This window comes from Sciurus vulgaris (genome assembly GCF_902686455.1).
Source record: "Sciurus vulgaris genome assembly, chromosome: 7".
Lineage (NCBI taxonomy): Eukaryota > Metazoa > Chordata > Mammalia > Rodentia > Sciuridae > Sciurus > Sciurus vulgaris.
Window position 1 is genome coordinate 113,637,241 of NC_136467.1, and position 19,008 is coordinate 113,656,248.

At 50.3% G+C, this 19,008-nt stretch overlaps 1 protein-coding gene across 2 annotated transcripts; it reads left to right on the forward strand.

Annotated features, from left to right (window-relative positions):
- Positions 1 to 6,060: 6,060 nt before the first annotated feature.
- Positions 6,061 to 18,086, forward strand: AARS2 (alanyl-tRNA synthetase 2, mitochondrial). 2 transcript variants are annotated; one of them, XM_079147679.1, is made up of 22 exons: positions 6,061 to 6,627; positions 7,590 to 7,781; positions 8,328 to 8,473; positions 8,683 to 8,850; positions 9,372 to 9,516; positions 11,306 to 11,451; positions 11,648 to 11,756; positions 12,077 to 12,115; positions 12,214 to 12,325; positions 12,776 to 12,909; positions 13,368 to 13,512; positions 13,724 to 13,896; positions 14,017 to 14,130; positions 14,230 to 14,370; positions 14,985 to 15,122; positions 15,223 to 15,332; positions 15,483 to 15,591; positions 15,893 to 16,015; positions 16,246 to 16,356; positions 16,919 to 17,002; positions 17,118 to 17,228; positions 17,653 to 18,086. In XM_079147679.1, the coding sequence occupies exons 1-22, from the start codon at positions 6,385 to 6,387 to the stop codon at positions 17,893 to 17,895; spliced, it is 3,036 nt and encodes a 1,011-aa protein (XP_079003805.1). In that variant the 5' UTR covers positions 6,061 to 6,384; the 3' UTR covers positions 17,896 to 18,086. The 2 variants fall into 2 exon arrangements, with proteins under 2 accessions (XP_079003805.1, XP_079003806.1); XM_079147680.1 differs by lacking the exons at positions 6,061 to 6,627; positions 7,590 to 7,781; positions 8,328 to 8,473; positions 8,683 to 8,850; positions 9,372 to 9,516 and having other exon boundaries at positions 11,429 to 11,444.
- Positions 18,087 to 19,008: the final 922 nt, after the last annotated feature.

A 19,008-nucleotide genomic window follows, 5' to 3' on the forward strand; every position in this document is an offset into this window, starting at 1 on the left:
CTACAGATCAGAAGCAGGCTGATCTTGCCTCTCTGTGCTCTGGGTTTTTATATCCAACATCTGGTAAAATCTCCCCTTAGATATGTAATTTCAAACTTAACATCACCAAAGCCAATTGTTGTCCCTTCCCCAGTCCTGTTCCTTCCCCAGGCTTTCCAGTCTCAGTGAACAGCATCACCACCCACCCAAAGATCCAAGCCAGGAGCTCGGTGTTTTCCTCGTTCCCTGCATCCACTTACAGCACTACCTCCATATGGAGCCTGAATCCAAGCACCTCTCATGTCCACTGCTGCAGCCCTGTCTATCACCTCTCTCCTGGACATCGACAACATCCTAATGGGCATTCCTGTTTCTCCCATCCCCCCACAATCCATTCTCCCTTAGTGGAATGACCTTTCAAAGGCATAAGTAAGATCACATTGTTCCTCTACTTAAAATCCTCTAATGAAGCATTTTATCTCTAAATACAGTAGTTCCCCTCATTTATAGAATTTGTTCCAAGACCCACAGTGAATGACCAAGACCATAGATCATACCTGTATATACTATGTGCTTTCCTATAAGTACATACCTATGACAAACTTTCACCTTTTCACTTAAAGGAAGCATTTTATGGTTTCTCATTGGCATATCAGAATTGTCAGTGTCACAAGTCTTGCAATTTGGAGCCATTATTAAATAATAAGGGATAGGGATGAAACTCAGTGGTAAAATGCTTGCCTAGCATTCATGAAGCCCTGGGTTCAATTCCCAGCACTGAAAAAAAGAAAGTTATTTGAACACAAACACTGCAATATCACAAGAGTCAATCTAATAGCCAAGATGGTTTCTAAATGGTTAATGGGCAGGTAGAATATAGAGTGAGGATACACTGGACAAAGGTATGAGTCATGTCCTGCACAGGATGGAATAGGATAGCAAGAGATTTCATCATCCTACTCAGAAAAACATGCAATTTTAAACATACAAACTGTATATTTCTGGAATTTTCCATTAATATTTTTGGACTTTGGTTAACCACAAATAACTAAAACCACAGAAAGTGAAACTAATGGTAAGGATGTACTACTGTATATATTATTTACAAAAATCTAGGAACAATGACCAACATAATAGCAAAAAGCATCCTGGATACCTAGATTATAGTTTTGAAATACTATTTGAACCTGGGACTTTGGGAAATGACTGATTTCAAGCCTAGCAATATACAAAACAAGCCAGAAATATTTTGCCATGACAAAAAGCAAGGAATCTACCACACAATTAGAATCACATCAAAAGGACTCAGCAGCCAAATCAAGGAGGTTCCCACTGACCAAAAATGGGACAATTTAAGCTTTAACAGAGCTAGTAACTGCAGTGAATTAAAACCATCAAACATGTTGAAACTCTTGTATTCTAAGTGATTTTGGAAATATAATAGCTAACCTTTGAAGGGTGATAGGAAACAAATTTATTATCTTGAACACTGGTAAGTAAAAGGGGGAAAGCATTCAGAGGTAGCTTCTCTTCATAAAAACCTCCAACTAATAAAAAAAGAAAGAATTAGAATACCACCACATTGAAACCTCTAGTGCAATCAGTGACTGCTAAGACTACAGAAAGACAACCAAACATTAATGTTCCTTCTGGGGAAAGAGCATCTAAAGGTTTTGCCAGAAAGACCCAAACCTGTGTCCAACAAGTCGCTACATCCACGTGCTAATTTGCATGAAATAGAGAAGACAGAAAATGTAGAATGTGAGCTGAATATCGAATGAACAGTCAGCAAAAGCTGAGACTGAGAAACTGTAAGGAAAAGAAGAGGTCAAGCCTCCCTGTAAGGAAAAGAAGAGGATGAAGTAGGACCTTGCAGCTTAAAAGACTTAAAACACATATTCACTTTTTTTTTCAAAAAAGAAAAAAAAAAAAAAAAAAAAAACCAATGAGAAAGACCATAACATCTAAGGGTGTGCATTAGGATGAAGAAATGCAAAGCAGTGACTACTATGAAAGACAGCTTTGGGAAGAGGAAGGTGATTGGGATTGGGGAAGAAGCCATGGAGGGCCGGGCCAAGTTCTAGTTCATGACCTGGATGGTGGATACAAAGCTGTTTGGGTTTCGGGGGTTGCGCGCCAAGGATCAAACCAGAGCCCGGAGCATGCGAAGCAAGCACTCTACCCCTGAGCTACATTCCCAGCCAATAGGTAGGCTTTTCTAATAATTAAGCTATATATTTGTTTCAGTTGGTCTTCTACGTGTTTTTTTTTTATTATATCTTTTAGATGTTGATAAGCTTTTATTTTATTCATATGTAGTATTGAGAATTGAACCCAGTGCCTCACCCATGCCAGGCAAGCGCTTTACCACTGAGCCACAACACCAAAGAGAATCTGGGTTTTTTGTTTTGTTTTGTTTTGTTTTGATTTGGTGGTGGTGCCGGGGATTGAACCCAGGTCTTGTGCATCTACGTATTTTATTATGACTTATAAGTGATTTTTTAAAACCCATCTCTAAAGGAGAGGTCAACAAAACTTTCTAAAGGTCCAGGTAGTCACTATTTTAGGTTTTGCAAGTCAAAAGAGGCAAATGAGTGACTGCTGTGTAGGTACTTACATAACCATTTAAAATGCAACTATTTTTAAATGCTTAAGGATAAACTCAAAGCGTTGCGCCCCTTGAAGATCCACAATCCTTGAATGCCGGATCTGCTCTGTCTAGCACCCGCCAGTCGCGTGCTCCCGGGTCTTAGTTGTCTGGGGAGAGCGCCGCTCCCCTCCCCCGCTAGTCAGCAACATCCTCAGCGTCTCCAAGCAACTGGCGAAGAGGAGCGAGCACGCACGCGCAGGAGCTCTGGCCTCCACCACCGGCTCAGAGGGGGTGCCACTCCCTGAAGTTGAGAACCTAGGGGCTCCCGAGCCTTTGACCCCCAGAACTGGCAAAGGCACCCCCTCCTAAAGCCAGAATCCAGATTCTCCCCTTCAGCCCTCTACTCCACCCTTGTCACTCAAGGTATGATCTAGCATACTAGCAGCCGCAGTCCTGGGAACCTGGTAGAAATACAAGAATCTGCTAGAATCAGACAGGAACCCTTCTTACTTGCCAGAACCCCACCCCAGACCTCAGTGTCTGCATTTTTTAACAAGATCTTAGGAGATCCACATGCGTCTTGACGTTTGACAGGTGTGCTTTCACATTAAGGCAATACCATAATAAATACTTCAAAACCAGGAACACCTTTTATAGGTGGAACTTAACCTAGACACTTTTTGATTTATAAAATGAAGGCTCCAAAGCTGGGTTCCCTGTATTCAGTATGGGTGAAAAATGTCTTCTCTAGTATCCTCTGTCCATCAGTCCAGGACAGAATATATCACTGGACTTGGATTTCTGCTCTCAGAGTCAAAGGGGAAATCAGAAAAGATAGTTTCCACTCCCAGAATGAATGTATTGCTTCTTTAAACAGGGTGAAAAGCGGGGGTGGGGGCCTCAAAAAATATGGGTGCTTTGCACCTGGTAAGATAAGTAGGTCAAATGGCAACATAAGAGAAGTCTCAGACTGAGGGGAAGACACAGTACCACTGTCTTTAACAAGAATGGAGGCAGCACCCAACACAGTGCTCACAAAATGCAGCTGAAGAGCCCATAAAAAACAGTCCCCATTTTAAATTGCAAAAATGAAATTCCTGGTAGGGTGCCGTGGCGCATGCCTGTAATCCCAGCAACTGGGGAGGCTGAGGCAGGAGGATCGCCAGTTCAAAGCCAGCCTCATCAACTTAGCCAGGCACTAAGCAACTCAAGGAGACTCTGTCTCTAAATAAAATATAAAAAAGGGCTGGGGATGTGACTCAGTAGTTAAGCACCCCTGGGTTCAATCCTCAGTATCAAAAACAAAAAGAAGAAGGAGAAGGAGAAGAAGAAGAAGAAGAAAGAAAAATTCCTACCAACACTAAGACAGTGGATCAGTACTCCCAAGAGATGGTCCCACATCGCTAACTTCCCTGTCTGATGAGTTCTCTCCCCCTACATCTGTCTTGGGAAGCTGCAGACTTTGAGTTTTACTTCCTCATCAGATGACGGTGGCACATTCCAGTGCTAAAAGAATCACTTTGCTTCACCAGGAAATACTAAACAGAAGTGATTCACCAAAGAACACCACATTTAAAGAAAAGAAAATGATCATACTTTTAATGGTTAGGACAAAATTAAAAGAAATGATTAAGTAGAAAACAATTAAAAAATAATTTTTAAGCCAGGCAAGGTGGTGCATGCCTGTAATCCCAGAGGCTCTGGAGGCTGAGGCAGGAGGATCTTGAGTTCAAAGCCAACCTCAGGAACTTAGTGAGACCCCAAGCAACTCAGTGAGACCCTATCTCTAAATAAAATACAAAAAAGGGCTGGGGATGTGGCTCAGTGGTTAAGCACCCGAGTTCAATTCTGGTACTACTACTAATAATAATTATTATTATTTTTTAAATCTATGATACATGCTATAACATAGATGAAACTTGAAAACATCATGCTAGGTGAAAGGAGCTGGTTACAAAAAGCACATATATGATATGATTCCACTAATATAAAATGTCCAGAACAGGCAAATCCATGTATATACCATGTATGTGTGTGTGTGTGTGTGTGTGTGTGTGTGTGTGTGTGTGTGTATATGGAGAGAGAGAGAGAGAGACAGAGAGAGAGAGAGAGCCAGAGAGGAGAAAGTTGATTAGTGGTTCCCTGGGAGGAATGAAAGGATTGGAGTTAATGGCCAAAGAGTGCCAGCTTTGTTATAGAGGTAATGAAAATGTTCTAAAAGTGGTTTGCAGTAATATTGCACAATTCTGCGAACATACTAAAAGTTATTTAATTGAGTACTTTAAATGGGTGAATTGTATGGTGTGTATATTTCAATGAAGCTGCTTCTTTTTATTTTATTTTTTTAAATTCACAGTACCACACGAGATACCAGCAAGTCTAAAACATGGAGTTCCTACTAAACACAAAGACTTTCTGGGCAAGATCTGGAAAAAAGTAGAGGCCCTGCTATATTTATCTGAGGAAACACTCCCATCTCAGTTTGGGAAAGAATTTCACAGTCTTTTCTCAAGGTCATCAATCTCACAGAAATCCCCATCCGGCTTTAGGTTCCTGTTCCAGAAACACTGGAAAAACCAAAACAGGCAAAGCACTTGCAAAACAGCACCTTTAACCTACGTGGGCTCCATGAGAAACAGAATCATGGAATAGACATGATGGGCTCTGTCAGAAAAGAGAGTAGAGAATTCACTATTGCTATAGAAACTCAAGTCCAAAATAGACTACATATTCCCCCAAGGAAACTATGTTTCAAAAGACCCTCAAAAAACATAACTCACAAAGAATTATAGCCAAAAGAACCCCTTCAATGGCTAGGGTCGCCTTTGTGCACACCCACCTCACCTCCTATGACCCTAACAGGCTTTAACCTTGACCCAATCTCTGTTTAGTTTCTCAAACCAAAGGCAGAGGTCATCATGAGAAGCCCTGTGAAGCGTCTGGCTACACCCACAAGGATCTGTGTTGGCCTCACAGTCACAGCTGTTACTATGGAAAGAAAGATACAAGGGGAGGTGGGGCAGGTGTCTCCTGCCCTAAAGCAAAATATACAAAACTCCAGGGAATCTGGGAGCCTATGGAGATCAATCTCTGCAGCTTTCAGCCAACAGCTTCGTTCCCACCTGGCGACCTGGATTCTCTCTTATCCCCCAGCAAATTAAAAGACCAAATGTTATTAAGCAATTAATAATGAAGCAGATGCTGTTTGGCTTCTGTGTCTCTGACAGAAACCTGCTCCAAAAGACCTACTTCAGTCTCTAAGGGAAAAATGACTATCTCCAATGCCAAGGGCAAAGGGAACTATCAAGTGTCTAGAACAGTGCCTGGCATATAGTGATATTCAATGCCCCTCAAATGAATGCTGTTATCTTCTTAGCATTCTCTACCTTCTTCCCTCAGCCTGGAAAAACACATAGCACATACACAGGCGAAACTGCGTTCACAGCTCTTCACTGTAACTCCATTTATAACCTTGCAAAATCAATAAGCATACAACAACTACTGCTAGAATATAGATTTTAGAGGACTGGGCATTTTATTAATGTTGTTACTAATGTACCTAAGCGCCTAAATCAATGACTAACACATAGGAGGCGAGCTCTTCATGAATATTTGTTTAATACTAAGTGAATCGAGGGCCTGCTGTGTGCCAGGCGCTGTACTATCCGACTTCTGCCAGCGTCCCCTTCCTTTCCAACCACTTCCACCCGCGGCAGAAGCTGTCCTGAGTCCTCCTGTCGTCAGGGGCCGCTGTAGGAAACGTGATTCCTTTCACGTCACTCTTTGATCCCGTGAGGCCGCTGCCCAGAGTTACGATGGCTGCGCCGGTGGCAGCTGTAGCCCGGCGGCTGCGGCGGCCCTTTCGAAGGTCGCCCGCATGGCAGGACCCCAGCCGTCGGCCGGCCTCCACCGAGCCGCCTCCAGCCCAGAGCTCCGCGGTGAGGGACGCCTTCCTGAGCTTCTTCCGGGATCGCCACGGCCACCGACTGGTGCCCTCGGCCTCCGTGCGGCCCCGTGGCGACCCCAGTCTGCTGTTTGTCAACGCAGGCATGAACCAGGTGGGGGCGGAGTTCGTCAGTTTTCCGGAGAAAGGCGCTGCGGGATTGGGCAAAAGAAGTGAGGGGTGGAGCTCACAGCTTCGGGAGAAAGGGGGCGGAGCGTAGTTGGATGAACCGATTGGGGGCGGAGCTCAGGCCTAGTTAGGGCTTGGAGAGGTCCTGACTGAGCTTCTGGTCAGGGATGGAGTTTTAGGTCCTAGAATAGCGGATGTGGAGTCCAGCGGGGCTCTGAATAAAGATAATTTGTCCATTAAATAATGTTTATTGAGCACCAACTGTGTTCTAGGTAGCTGTGTTTTCTAAGTGTTTGATTTTGAGCAAGCACTTACTCTCTCTAGACTTTGTTGTTCTCATCTGTAATTTGAGGACGGGGTGGAAGGTTTACATTAAAAGCCGACTAAATGCTGATAGTTTGGACAGTGCCCAGAACCCGTTTGGGTTTTATTTGGTTTGGAACTGAGGATTGAACCCAGGGGTGTTTTACTGCTGAGCCACATCCCCAGCCCTTTTTATTTTTCATTTTGAGACAAGGTCTCCTTAAGTTGCTTAGGGCCCTTCTAAATTGCTGAGGCTGGTCTTGAACTTGTGATCCTCCTGCCTCCACCTCCCGAGTCACTGGGATTACAGGCACGCGCCACCGCACCTGGCCTGTGATCAGTTTTGTTCCCTTAAGTTACTGAATGTGTTTGAAGAAGCTAAGATGAAGGCACCAACTTTCAGTGCACTGTCTCCAGCCACCAATACATTTATCCTTCTTGACTATTTTACTAGCAGAGGGTCTCTGGCTCTGCCTCACACGCACCAGAGATGGCTGCCACAGGCTCCCAGGTTGTCTCCCTAAGCCAAGACCACACTATACTCTAGGGTCACAATTGGCCTTTAGTCAGAACAGCCATTGCTATATCTACTCTCCACTTTTCCCTCTGAGGAGATAACTGCCTTCTCCCTTCACATGCTTCTAGTTCAAGCCCATCTTCCTGGGCACTGTGGATCCTCGAAGTGAGATGGCAGGCTTCCGGCGTGTAACCAACAGCCAAAAATGTGTGCGAGCTGGTGGACGCCATAACGATCTGGAAGATGTGGGTCGAGACCTTTCCCATCATACCTTCTTTGAGATGCTTGGAAATTGGGCCTTTGGAGGTGAATATTTTAAGGTACGTCATCAGGGAACTCTGGAGTTAAGAAAGGATCAGAGATCAGTCAAGAAGGGGGCCTCCCTGGCTGCTTAGGCAGGGCCTCATACTAGATACAGAGGCAAAGTGCTAGATGAACTTGTATAATAGGACCATATCTCATTTACCTAATGGGATCGTTAAGTCCCTAGAGGGCAGGGACTGTACCTCCTGTCTAATGGATGTTTAAGTTATTGTATGAATAAATGGCCAGACAGCAATGTTAAGGTGCTAACTGGAATTAAAGGTCACCCCAAACCAGGGTAGGTAGAGGATTTCATGGAAAAGACGGGATTCATTTTTAAAACTTGAAAGAAGGTAAGCAGACGAACCAGGAAACTTTCTGGGCAGGAAAAACAAAAAAACTTCAGAGGCAGAAATGGTCTTGGTTTATTCCAGAAACAAGGTAGGCAATGGAAATGGTTTTGTCTTTACCTAAGACTTGAACTCATGTGGCTTAGTTGGCACATACATGGGGCCTCCCTGTCACCCACCTTCCCCTTCCCCACTTCCTGGTTTCCTGTGCAGGCAGAGGCTTGCAGCATGGCCTGGGAACTGCTGACTCAGGTCTACAGGATTCCTGAGGACAGGCTTTGGGTATCCTACTTTGGTGGTGATCCCAAAACAGGACTGGACCCAGACCTGGAGAGCAGGGACATCTGGCTCAGCTTAGGGTAAGTCAGTCCCCTCTTTATATTCACTTCTGGAGGGCAGGTAAACTGGAAAACAGAGACTGCCAGCACAGGTCCTTAGTCTCAGCATACCCCAGGGTCAGCCCTGTTCCTCTTGCCGAGCTGGGACTTGGAGGAGGGAGTCTCATGACAAAAGTACCCCAGCTTCTGAATCTGTCTGTCTCCCACCACTTACCTGGCTTTCTCCCCAGGGTGCCTGCCAACCGTGTACTTTCCTTTGGACCACAAGAGAACTTCTGGGAGATGGGAGACACGGGCCCTTGTGGGCCCTGTACTGAGATCCACTACGATCTGGCTGGTGGAGTAGGAGCCCCTGAGCTGGTAGAACTTTGGAATCTGGTCTTCATGCAGCACAACAGGTAATGGGGTGCTGAAGCAGGGGGAGAATTCCTGCCTAGAGGTAAAAAAGGAGGCAGTCAGAAGAATGATCTGCTTTTTACAAAAACAAATACTTAAAAGGCACTCAGTATATATCAGGCATATCTTTAAACACTTTTCAGGTAATGACTGATTTAATCCTAGTCTTTGTCTATGACAATTTAAACCAGTCTCTGACCTGCTAAGATGCAATGGAGTTGAACTTGATGCTCTCTAAGATTTTCTTCTAGTCTTGACATGTCTCTCTAAGGGCAAAGAATTCTGCCCTAGTAGGTGATTTGGGTCTAGGCAAGGGCCCAGGCAATGGTGAATGTAGAGTTAGTCCTGTATAAGAAAGGACAGGACCCAAGGCCATTGTCCTGTCCCATTGGGCAGCAGTGGGGTGTGGTGGGAGGAGGAACCATCCTGCTCCTCGTCGACCCCCTTGGACTTCTCATTACCTGGGCATCTCCCTCGGACCTGTATTCTGGTTAGCCTCACCCTGTACACCTTCCCTGGTCAGAGAGGCAGATGGAAGCCTACAGCCCCTGCCCCAGCGACACGTGGACACAGGAATGGGCCTGGAAAGGCTGGTGGCTGTGCTGCAGGGCAGGCGCTCCACCTATGACACCGACCTCTTTTCCCCGCTTCTCAACGCCATTCACCAGGTGAGCCTTCCTCTGCCCTTCCGGAAGCTCTCTGACCTGCCGGTCATTAGCACTCAGCCCCCTGGCTTTTCATCTTTGTTGAGAATTCAGAGTATTTCCAGCATATGGGGACAGTAACCAGCTGAGAATCCCAGGGTTTCAAACACAAGGCTTGGGCTCATTGTTACTTGATGTTGCTTCTAACTCCTTCCTTCATTCATTCAAAAACTGTGAGTTGAGTGCCTACTTTGTGTTGAGTCCTGTATGCTTGGTACAGAGGATATAGCTGTAAACAGACAGGAGATCGCGGAGCTTACCCACTAGTAGGAAAGACAGACAATAAATATGTGAAAGAACAAGATTCTAGGTTATAAATTGTAAACAGACAATAAACATAGCTGATAGTAACCAAGGGTAGTACCAAGGAATATTAAACGAGGTATGTGGAGAAGGCTCACCAGAGATGACCTCTGAACTGAAACCTAAAAAAGGAGTCAGTCACAGGAAGCTTATTCCAGGCTGAGGGTACAGCTGGTACTAAGTCCCTTAGACAGGAAAGGGTTTGACATGTACCAGGAACCAAAGGCAGCCAGTCTACTAAAGTAGAATCACAGAAAATGTTACTGGCCACATGTAAGTTAGCTTTTGCTGTATAATAAACTACCCAAATATTCCATGACTTATGACCACCATTTAGCTCATGAGTCTGAGGCAGGCTATTTGGTGGCTTAACTGGGAAATTCTTTTGGTCTCGTGTGAGGTCACCATACCTCTATGCTCAGTTATGAGACAGCTCTGTTCTGGGGGTTGGCTGGCTTCCAGTTGGGGTGAGTAGGCTCTGTGTCCATCATCATCCAGCTGGCTAGCCCGGGCTTGTTCACATCACAACTCAGCAAGGTTCCAAGAAGGAAAGCAGAAGCGTAGGCTTTCGACGGTGTTCTTTTCACTATGTTCCATTGGCCAGAGCAAGTCACAAGGCCAACCTCAGACTTGAATGGAGAAATAGATTCTATCCCTCCATGGGAAGCAGCTGTAGTTTCATCACAAAGCACCATGTGCTCAGGAAAGGAAAGCAGGAATCAAATCTCATGAGGCCTTGAAGTCCAAAGTGAGGCTTTTATTCCACCCGTGGCGAAAAGGACTGGGACGTGGGGTGACAGGTCCCAGATACACTTCTGAAAGGGCACTCCTGTGGCTGTATGGAGTGTGGGCTGAAGGGTGATAAGAGTACTAGCCAAGAGACCTGTTGGGAGGCCATTAGCAGGCAAGAGACTGTAGAGCAGAGCGAAAGCGGGAGCTCTCATGGACGTAGAAGAAAAGGACCCACTGAGGGATCAGATGGGGAGGGGCAGGGTTACTGACTTGAGCTGCAGTGAGTGACAGGGCTGTTTATTGACATGATGAAGTCTGGGGAAGAGGGTGAATCCAGCGAGGACTCCCATGTGTAGAAAGTGTCAGACAGGCCTGCTCAGATCTGCTCCCGATGAGTTTCGTGGCCTGTGTCCCTTAGCTCTTCTGGGCTTCAGTTTTCTCACTTTAAAGGAAGGATAATAATACCTCTTGAACAGGGCTGTTTGGGGGATGCATCATATTTCAAGGAGGCACCCAGTTCTGAGAGTAGAAATTCAGTAGGTGATCACACCATCACCATTGTTAATGCTGACTATGAGCCCACGGGCAGCTTCTCCAGAAGCCCATTCTGCAGGTGGTTGACTTTGGGGCTGAGCGACGATGCTCTAGAATCAGTGAAGAACATCCACCCAGCCAGATTAGGCAGGGCCAACAGCATGTCTCCTCTCCTGCCTTCCAGGGCTGTGGGGCGCCCCCTTACTCAGGCCAGGTAGGAGCAGCAGACGAGGGACGCATAGACACAGCATACCGCGTGGTGGCTGACCACATCCGCACACTCAGTGTCTGCATCGCCGATGGTGTCGCCCCAGGAATGTCAGGTGCCCCGTGAGTGTGGAAGGGCGCCACAGAGTGGCAGGGGCTGCTGGGGCTGCAGGGCAAGGAGGGAGGACATGGAGCAGTGGGTTGGGTTGAGAGCACAGGATGAATGGGGGAAGGGAGAGGGCTTTGGGGTGGACCCCACTCTCCATACTGCCAGTCAGGAGCTGCTGGGGGCTCATATCTGAGTTCTGAACCCCTCTAGGCTGGTTCTTCGTCGGATTCTTCGTCGAGCCGTGCGGTTTTCCACCGAGGTCTTACGGGCGCCGCCTGGCTTCCTGGGCAGCTTGGTGCCCGTGGTGGTGGAGATGCTGGTAAGGCCTCCCTGGCCTGAAAGACCCTACCACCCTGGGCACCCAGGGTTCCTCACCCTAGATGTCCAGCCCAGCAGCCTCTCCGCCACACTTGCTTAAAAGAGGCAGGAGGTTGCAGGAGGCTCCTGGCCCAGGCCACTGAGCTCGGACATTATGACTCCCTTCTGCCTCCAGCCCTAACCCGTAGAACAACCAGTTGCCTATATGGGTCCCTTCCCCTGTTCCTCAGGGCTCTTGAGCCTCTGGGCCAGGGGTCCTCAGGGAGGCCCGGGTGGGCTGGCTGCCCATCATGCCTCCTCAGCCCTCTCCACCTTCCCTAGGGAGACACTTATCCTGAACTGCAGAAGAACTCAGCCCAGGTACCAGATTTGGGTGGGGAGGGAGGGACAGATGGGAGAGTGTGGAGAGAGGTCCTCCCTCAAGGAGACCCAGCTCCACTCTTGCCCTGCCTGTTCAGATAGCCAACCTAGTATCAGAGGATGAGGCAGCCTTCCTGGCCTCCCTGCAGCGGGGCCGGCAGATCATTGATCGCACTCTGAGGCGCCTGGGGCCTTCTGATTTGTTCCCTGGTAAGTGGGGTACCTCGCCAGAATATGAGCAGTTCCCCAACACTCCAAGGTGGGGAGAGGAGGGAGCTCTGGGCCAGTCCTGTGTCTCCTGTCCACATCCTGCCTCCCCTGTGCCTCCTCCCCTGTCCTCCCAGCACCCGAACCCATCCTGCTTCTCCCTCCTCTGCACTGCCCATCTAGCCCTGCCTCGTGTCCCTGTGATCCAAGGTGGCCTGCACGCTCAGGCCGAGCTTCCCCGCTCCTCTAAATATCCCATCTCTAGCCTTGAAGATGAAGCTTGAAGGTGACCCCTCACCTAGGAGTCTCTTGTGTGGGGAGGGAGCACTCGTGCTTGGCACATGGTTATCCCTGTGCTTAGAAAAGCCCTGGCCCCTTTCTTCTCCCTCACGTCTCTCTCCTTCCTTTGTCTTACCCCTTCCCTCCTCAACACTGTGTCCTCCTTCCTCAAAGCCGAAGTGGCCTGGTCCTTGTCACTGTCTGGCGACCTGGGGCTCCCTCTAGACCTGGTAGAGCTAATGCTGGAGGAGAAGGGGGTGAAGCTGGACTCTGCTGGGCTGGAACGACTGGCCCAGGAGGAGGCCCAGGTACAGGCTGGGGCACCCCTGTTCTGGGTTCTTTTAGGACATGTCAACCTCTTCCCCAGCCCTGAGTTCCTGGGGCTAGAGCTATAGCTATGGAGAAGAATCTAGGTGCTGAGAGTCTGTCCCTTCACCCATGGGAATGATGGAACAGAAACCTCAGCCCCTGCTCAGAACCTAGGGAGAAGAACAGTAGTTGGCAGTGAGCTGGACAGAGGATCAGAAGAGGAGAGGCCAGCACAGTGTCCTAGAGAGGAGGCCTCCAGGGGTGGTGGGTAGGGAGACCTGAGCCCAGGGAGCCTGTGTGAGGGAGGGTCCACCAGCCAGCCCAGGTCTCTAGCAGCCATCCAAGCCCTGAGGTCTTATTCAAGAGGGGGGCTGCAGAGTCCATGGGGACAGGACTCTTCATGGCTCAAGCCCCATGGTGTTCTCTGTACCCATTTCTTACATGCACCATTCTGCAGCACCGGGCACGGCACACAGAGCCAGAGCAAGAGCAGGGGCTGCACCTCAACATCCATGCACTGGGGGAGCTGCAACGCCAAGGGGTGCCCCGCACTGATGACAGCCCCAAGTACAGCTACTCCCTGCAGCCTGGCGGGGGTTATGGTGAGAGCTTGGACCCAGGCAGGTGGCCACAAACTTGCCTAACCATGATTTTGGGAAGGACATCTAAGATGATGGCTCCCAGCCCTTGTGCATTCCCCAGGCTAGCCACCAGGGGTCGCTGCAATCCCGACGGGGTGCCTGCTGGCCTCAAGTCACACACCCACATCCCCAGCCCCTGCCTACCACCGATAACCCTTCTGCACCCTGGCAGAGTTTGGCACCTGTGAGGCCCAGGTGTTGCGGCTGTATGCAGAGGATGGGACAGCCGTGGATTCCGTGGGGGCAGGCCAGCGCTGTGGCTTCCTCTTGGACAGGACCAACTTCTATGCTGAACAGGGGGGTCAGGCTTCCGACCGTGGCTATCTGGTGCGGGCAAGACAGCAGGTGAGTGTTCCCCATCCCAAGCTAACTTCTGTGGAGGCAGGCCTCAGCCTGGATAGGGGCAAAAGGGAGGGAAAGATGACAAGCAGTCACTCCAGCATCTTGACCCTGCCTTCCCCTCAGGATGTGCTGTTTCCTGTGGCCCGGGCCCAAGTCTACGGGGGCTTTATTCTGCATGAGGCAGTGGCCCCTGAATGCCTGCAGGTGGGGGACCAGGTGCAGCTGCATGTGGATAAGGTAAGGACCCCACTCCAGTTATGCTCAATATCCTGTGACCCCTTCAACCTCCCCACACCCCATCCTCAACCAGGACCCTGGATGACAAAAGCATTACAGGCCTGGCGTCTGGGCTGCATGGAGAAGCACACGGCCACCCACCTCCTGAACTGGGCACTGCGTCAGACCTTGGGCCCCAACACAGAGCAGCGGGGCTCCCATCTCAACCCAGAACGACTGCGCTTTGATGTGGCCACCCAGGTGAGCCAGGCACAGAAAGACAGCCTTCTTGCTTAAGAGCCAGTCTAGTGTGCCAGGGTTGACCAGACTGGGCAGTGGGCCTCTTCCAGCTCTGATGTTGGGTTCTGAAGACCCTGCAGCTGGGGACAGCCCCTTCCCCTCCAGCCACCCACCTGCCCTGTTACCACTGTCACCCTAGCCATTCTTGCTTAAACTGGGCTGCCTTTTCCCTTCTCTGCTCCCTACCCGCTCTGTACACAGCTGCTCTGACCCTTCCACAGAATGCACTCATTGACTACTCCCAATCCTGCTTGCTGATCCCTGCAGCAGCCCATCCATATTTCTTCCTGTTGGGCCTGCTGTTGTAAGCCCCCTGAGGACAGAGTTTCCTTTTTACTATTTTCATCAATTTTTGGTGCCCAGTGAAAGGGCTTCAGCTTCCAGTAGGCCCAACTCCCAGGTGGCTTTCTAAGGAAAAGAATTGTTTCTCTACCAATATTTATCGAGTACCTACTCTGTGCCAGCCACCATCGTAGAACCTGGGGATAGTTCAGTGAATGTTGACTGCCCCTAATGCATCAGTTACAAGGATAAGGCTAATGTCTGTTTCCATGTCATTTGCCTCCATCCTCCAGGGCCCACTGACCCCAGAGCAGCTACGGAGAGTAGAAGATACTGTCCAGGAAGCTGTGGGGCAGGATGAGGCTGTCTACATGGAGGAAGTGCCCCTGGCACTCACTGCCCACATCCCTGGCCTGCGCTCTCTGGATGAGGTCAGTTGGTGGAGATAGCCTGCTCCCTTCAGGCGTACCCAGAAGGCTCCTTCTTTGTTCTTTACAGGCAATTACAGGCCTGTCCCCTCTTAACCCTCAGATATACCCAGACCCTGTGCGGGTGGTATCAGTGGGAATGCCCGTGGCCCATGCATTGGACCCTGCCTGCCAGGCTGCCCTGAAAACCTCTGTGGAGCTCTGCTGTGGGACGTGAGTCACTCCTCTGCTGCCCTGATCCTGGGGCCTAGATCTTTTCCTTTCCGTGGTCTTTGGAGCCACCAGATCCTAGCTTGGGGCTCAGGCTTCTCCCTTCTCTCCAATAATCCCCTCTGACTTTGTCCTTCCTCCTCTTGCCCACAGGCACCTGCTGCGCACAGGGGATATAGGGGACCTGGTTATCACTGGGGAGCAGCAGCTTGCCAAGGGTACCACCCGTCTGTTGGCTGTCACCGGGGAGCAGGCCAAGCAGGTGAGCACACCCGTAGGCCCAGGAGACTTCCAGGTGTAGATGGGAGGGCAGGGGACACACATACACAGCCAACATTGCTGGGCTCAGGAATGCCAAGCAGTGAAGCCAGTGTTCATATGTGCACACTGGTGTGGCCATGCCAGCTGTTGGCAGCTGGCACCTGTTATGATTATTTGGTGCTATCGTCTTGATTAATCCTGGCTGTTGAACTTTTCTAATTTGACCTTGACCAGCTCCAAGCCCCTGTCCTAGGGAGATGAGAGTAAGCTTGGAAACTGACCATTCTGTCCTCTCTCTGCAGGCTCGAGAAGTGGGTCAGAGCCTCGCCCAGGAGGTGGAAGCAGCCACAGAGCGACTGAGTCGGGGCACCCAGGACCTGGGGGAGGCTCAGCGGCTATCCAAGGACATGGGACGACTGACTGAGGTAGAGGCTACCCCCGTAATGGAGCTGTTTCGAATCCTCTTTTGGTCCTGTTCCCTCCCCCACTCTTCCCTGGGCTCTTAGGTCTCTACCCAGTACTTCAGTAGGTTTGGGCTCCAGCTGGCCCAGATGTTTATCCACAGGGTGGGTCTGGTGTCTGCCCTGACCCTGCTGTTCCCTGCCTCAGAGGCTATGGCTCAGGCAAAGGGCAAAATGATACACTCTGGCCACAGGCTGTGGACACTTCCATGATGCCCCAGTGGCAGCGACGGGAGCTTCAGGCCACATTGAAGGTGCTGCAGCGGCGCGCCAACACAGCCATCCGTAAGCTGGGGATGGGCCAGGTAAGGGGGTGACCTCGCCTCTGTGCTCAGAGGCACTCCAGCATGAACCCCAAGAGGCCGTCCCCTAAAGGGCTGGGGCAGCGGGGGCAAGGGGTGAGGGACCAGTAACAGCTTCTCCCTTCACCTCCAGCTAGGAGCCATCTCAAGCTATTTCCCTACTTTTTTTTCTGCCAAACTGTCTCTTCCCCAACTTTTCCTCCAGGAAACTTCCTACCTTGATTAACGCCATTCAACCCATATTTGATGGTCAGTCCCCTCCTGGTCCATCTGTGCTCCAGCCTTCCTCCGGTCACCTTCAGTGACTTACTTTTGGGGGCCTGGAGCTATGACGAAAGGGAGGAGGCAAGGCAGGTGGGGAAGGACAAAGGTGGAACCCAAAAGACAAGGACATCCTTGGCAAAGCCCCTCCCGCCAACACCACTCAGAACTAATGACCTTCACTGAGGGAGGGCACAGAAGAAGCCCTCTGGGGATCGCTGGACGGGGGCTCACTTCTAAGGTGGGGGATAATGGGAAATCCAGCTCTCAGCCTGACCCCTTTACTGTCCTCCCTGCTCCACAGGCTGCAAAGAAATCCGAGGAGCTGCTGAAGCGGCACTCAAAGGGGCCTCTGATTGTGGACACAGTCTCCACTGAGTCCTTATCGGTGAGTGCTGGCACTGGGCAGGGGGCTACCTCAGTGTCGGAGGAGGACAAAGGCCTGGCTGGGAGGCATCTGGGAGTCTAGGAAGCTATGCAGTGCCCGTGTCCTCACTCACCAGGTGCTGGTGAAGGTGGTGCGACAGCTGTGCGCGCAGGCCCCCAGCACATCTGTGCTTCTTCTCAGCCCCCAGCCAGTGGGCAGTGTGCTGTGTGCCTGCCAGGTGGCCCAGGTAAGGGAGCAGGAGAGCACCCTAGCCCTGGCAGCTCCTGGTCCAGCTCTCTAATTCTGTGTCTTTTATTCCTGTCAGACAAGAAGGCCAGGGCTGGCTGGGTGGAGGTGACCCAGTGGACATCCCAGAACGGACATAGGGCAGTTTCCTTTCCCTAAGATAGCCTTTTCTGCCCCATAAGAAACTGTGACTCCCTGATTCCCACACTCCCAGGCCTCACTTCCCCACCACAAGTCCCAGATGCTTATCAGCCTCTGCACACATTCCCAGCCGAGCACTTTTCCTGTCACCTCACCAACTGCCCCACTATGTGCCCAGCTAGAGAGGGGCTGTGACCCCTGAGATACCACTCTTGCAGGTCCTCTGCATGGATGCTGGCAGTGAGGCTGCTGCGCATCCCTTCCCCTTCTGATTCTGTCCACAGGGTGCCACGCCCACCTTCACAGCAGAGGCGTGGGCGCTGGCCGTGTGCAGCCACATGGGGGGCAAGGCCTGGGGCTCTCGCGTAGTGGCCCAGGGCACTGGAAGCACCGCTGACCTGGAAGCTGCCCTCAGGACAGCCCGAACCTACGCCCTTAACCAGCTCCAACCTGGGCCCACCCAGGAACCCACATGGACTAAAGGCACACAGCTGGCACACTCAGAGGGCCAGAAGAACCTCCAGTAAGCTGAAGCAGAGGACCAAAGGCTGGAGGCTGAGTAACTGAGCTGAATTGGGCCACCTGGTCTGGTCCCTACATGATACAAGGAGACGTGGGTTAGGGGAGGCAGAAGTGGGCCCAGGACACTGTCCCCGCCCAGTGTGAAGACACGAGCTATTGTGGTTGTAATTGTTTATTAAAAAGTACTTCACAAAGGATAGGAAGCTCTGGAAGATTCTACTTAAAAAAATTTCCTTTCCAGCATGGCATGGGTGCCCCATCACTAATCTGACCTCTTACACAGAGCACAAAGGCCAGCAGAACCCAAATCTGGACCATCCTCATCCCCAGAGTGCTCAGACAGGTTCTGCATGCTGGGCTTAGCTGGGTACCAACAAAGGGCTCCCTGGCTACCAAGAACTAGAAGTGTCATGTGAAAATCATGACAGCAGAGCCAACCCTCCCTTTTAATTAAGGCCCTGCTGATTTGTTGATACACTGAGCAACAGGTACTGCTCTATCGCTGAGACTGTGGCAAGCACCAGACAGTTTCTGCTTGGAAGTAAATTCAGACTTGCTTTTAGTGGGAGAAAAAAGCAAGAAAGAGAAAGAAGAGCCAGGTACAGTGACACAGGCCTGTAATCCCAGCCTGTCGGAAGGTTTAGGTAGGAGGAAGGCAAGTTCGAGGCCAGTCTGAGGAATTTAGTGAGACCCTATAACAAAATAAAAAGGGTTGGGGATGTAGCTCAGAGTTGGAGCACTTGCGGCATGGGTGAGTCTCCGAGTTCAATCCCAGCACAGGAAAAAATGAAGAGGGTGTCAGACAGTGATGAAAACTAAAGTGAAATGGGGTTGGGAGGGTGGGGTGGCATCCAAGCTGGGAGCAGGAGGTGAGAGTGTGAGCCTCACAGAAATCTGAGGGAAAAGTGTTCCAGGCTGGGAACAGCCTGCACAGGGCCCTCCAGTGGGTCAAGAGGCCCATGCCACGGAGCAGGGAGCTAGGACAGTGGTAGGTGAGGGATCAGAGAGAGCATGGGGGTCAGGCTTTTTAAAACAAGTTACATAGCACCTGCCCCAGCCTGAGCAGAAGCAAACGGGAAGCTGAGATCTGTGCTCAGAGCAGTCAAGGGCTGAAGGGA

Excerpts from the sequence above, each read along its gene's own strand:
- AARS2 (XM_079147679.1), top strand. The coding sequence starts at position 6,385 with ATGGCTGCGCCGGTGGCAGCTGTAGCCCGGCGGCTGCGGCGGCCCTTT. Across the intron at positions 6,628-7,589 it reads TCAACGCAGGCATGAACCAG|TTCAAGCCCATCTTCCTGGG; the intron begins GTGGGGGCGGAG and ends ACATGCTTCTAG. Across the intron at positions 13,897-14,016 it reads TGGTGCGGGCAAGACAGCAG|GATGTGCTGTTTCCTGTGGC; the intron begins GTGAGTGTTCCC and ends CCTTCCCCTCAG.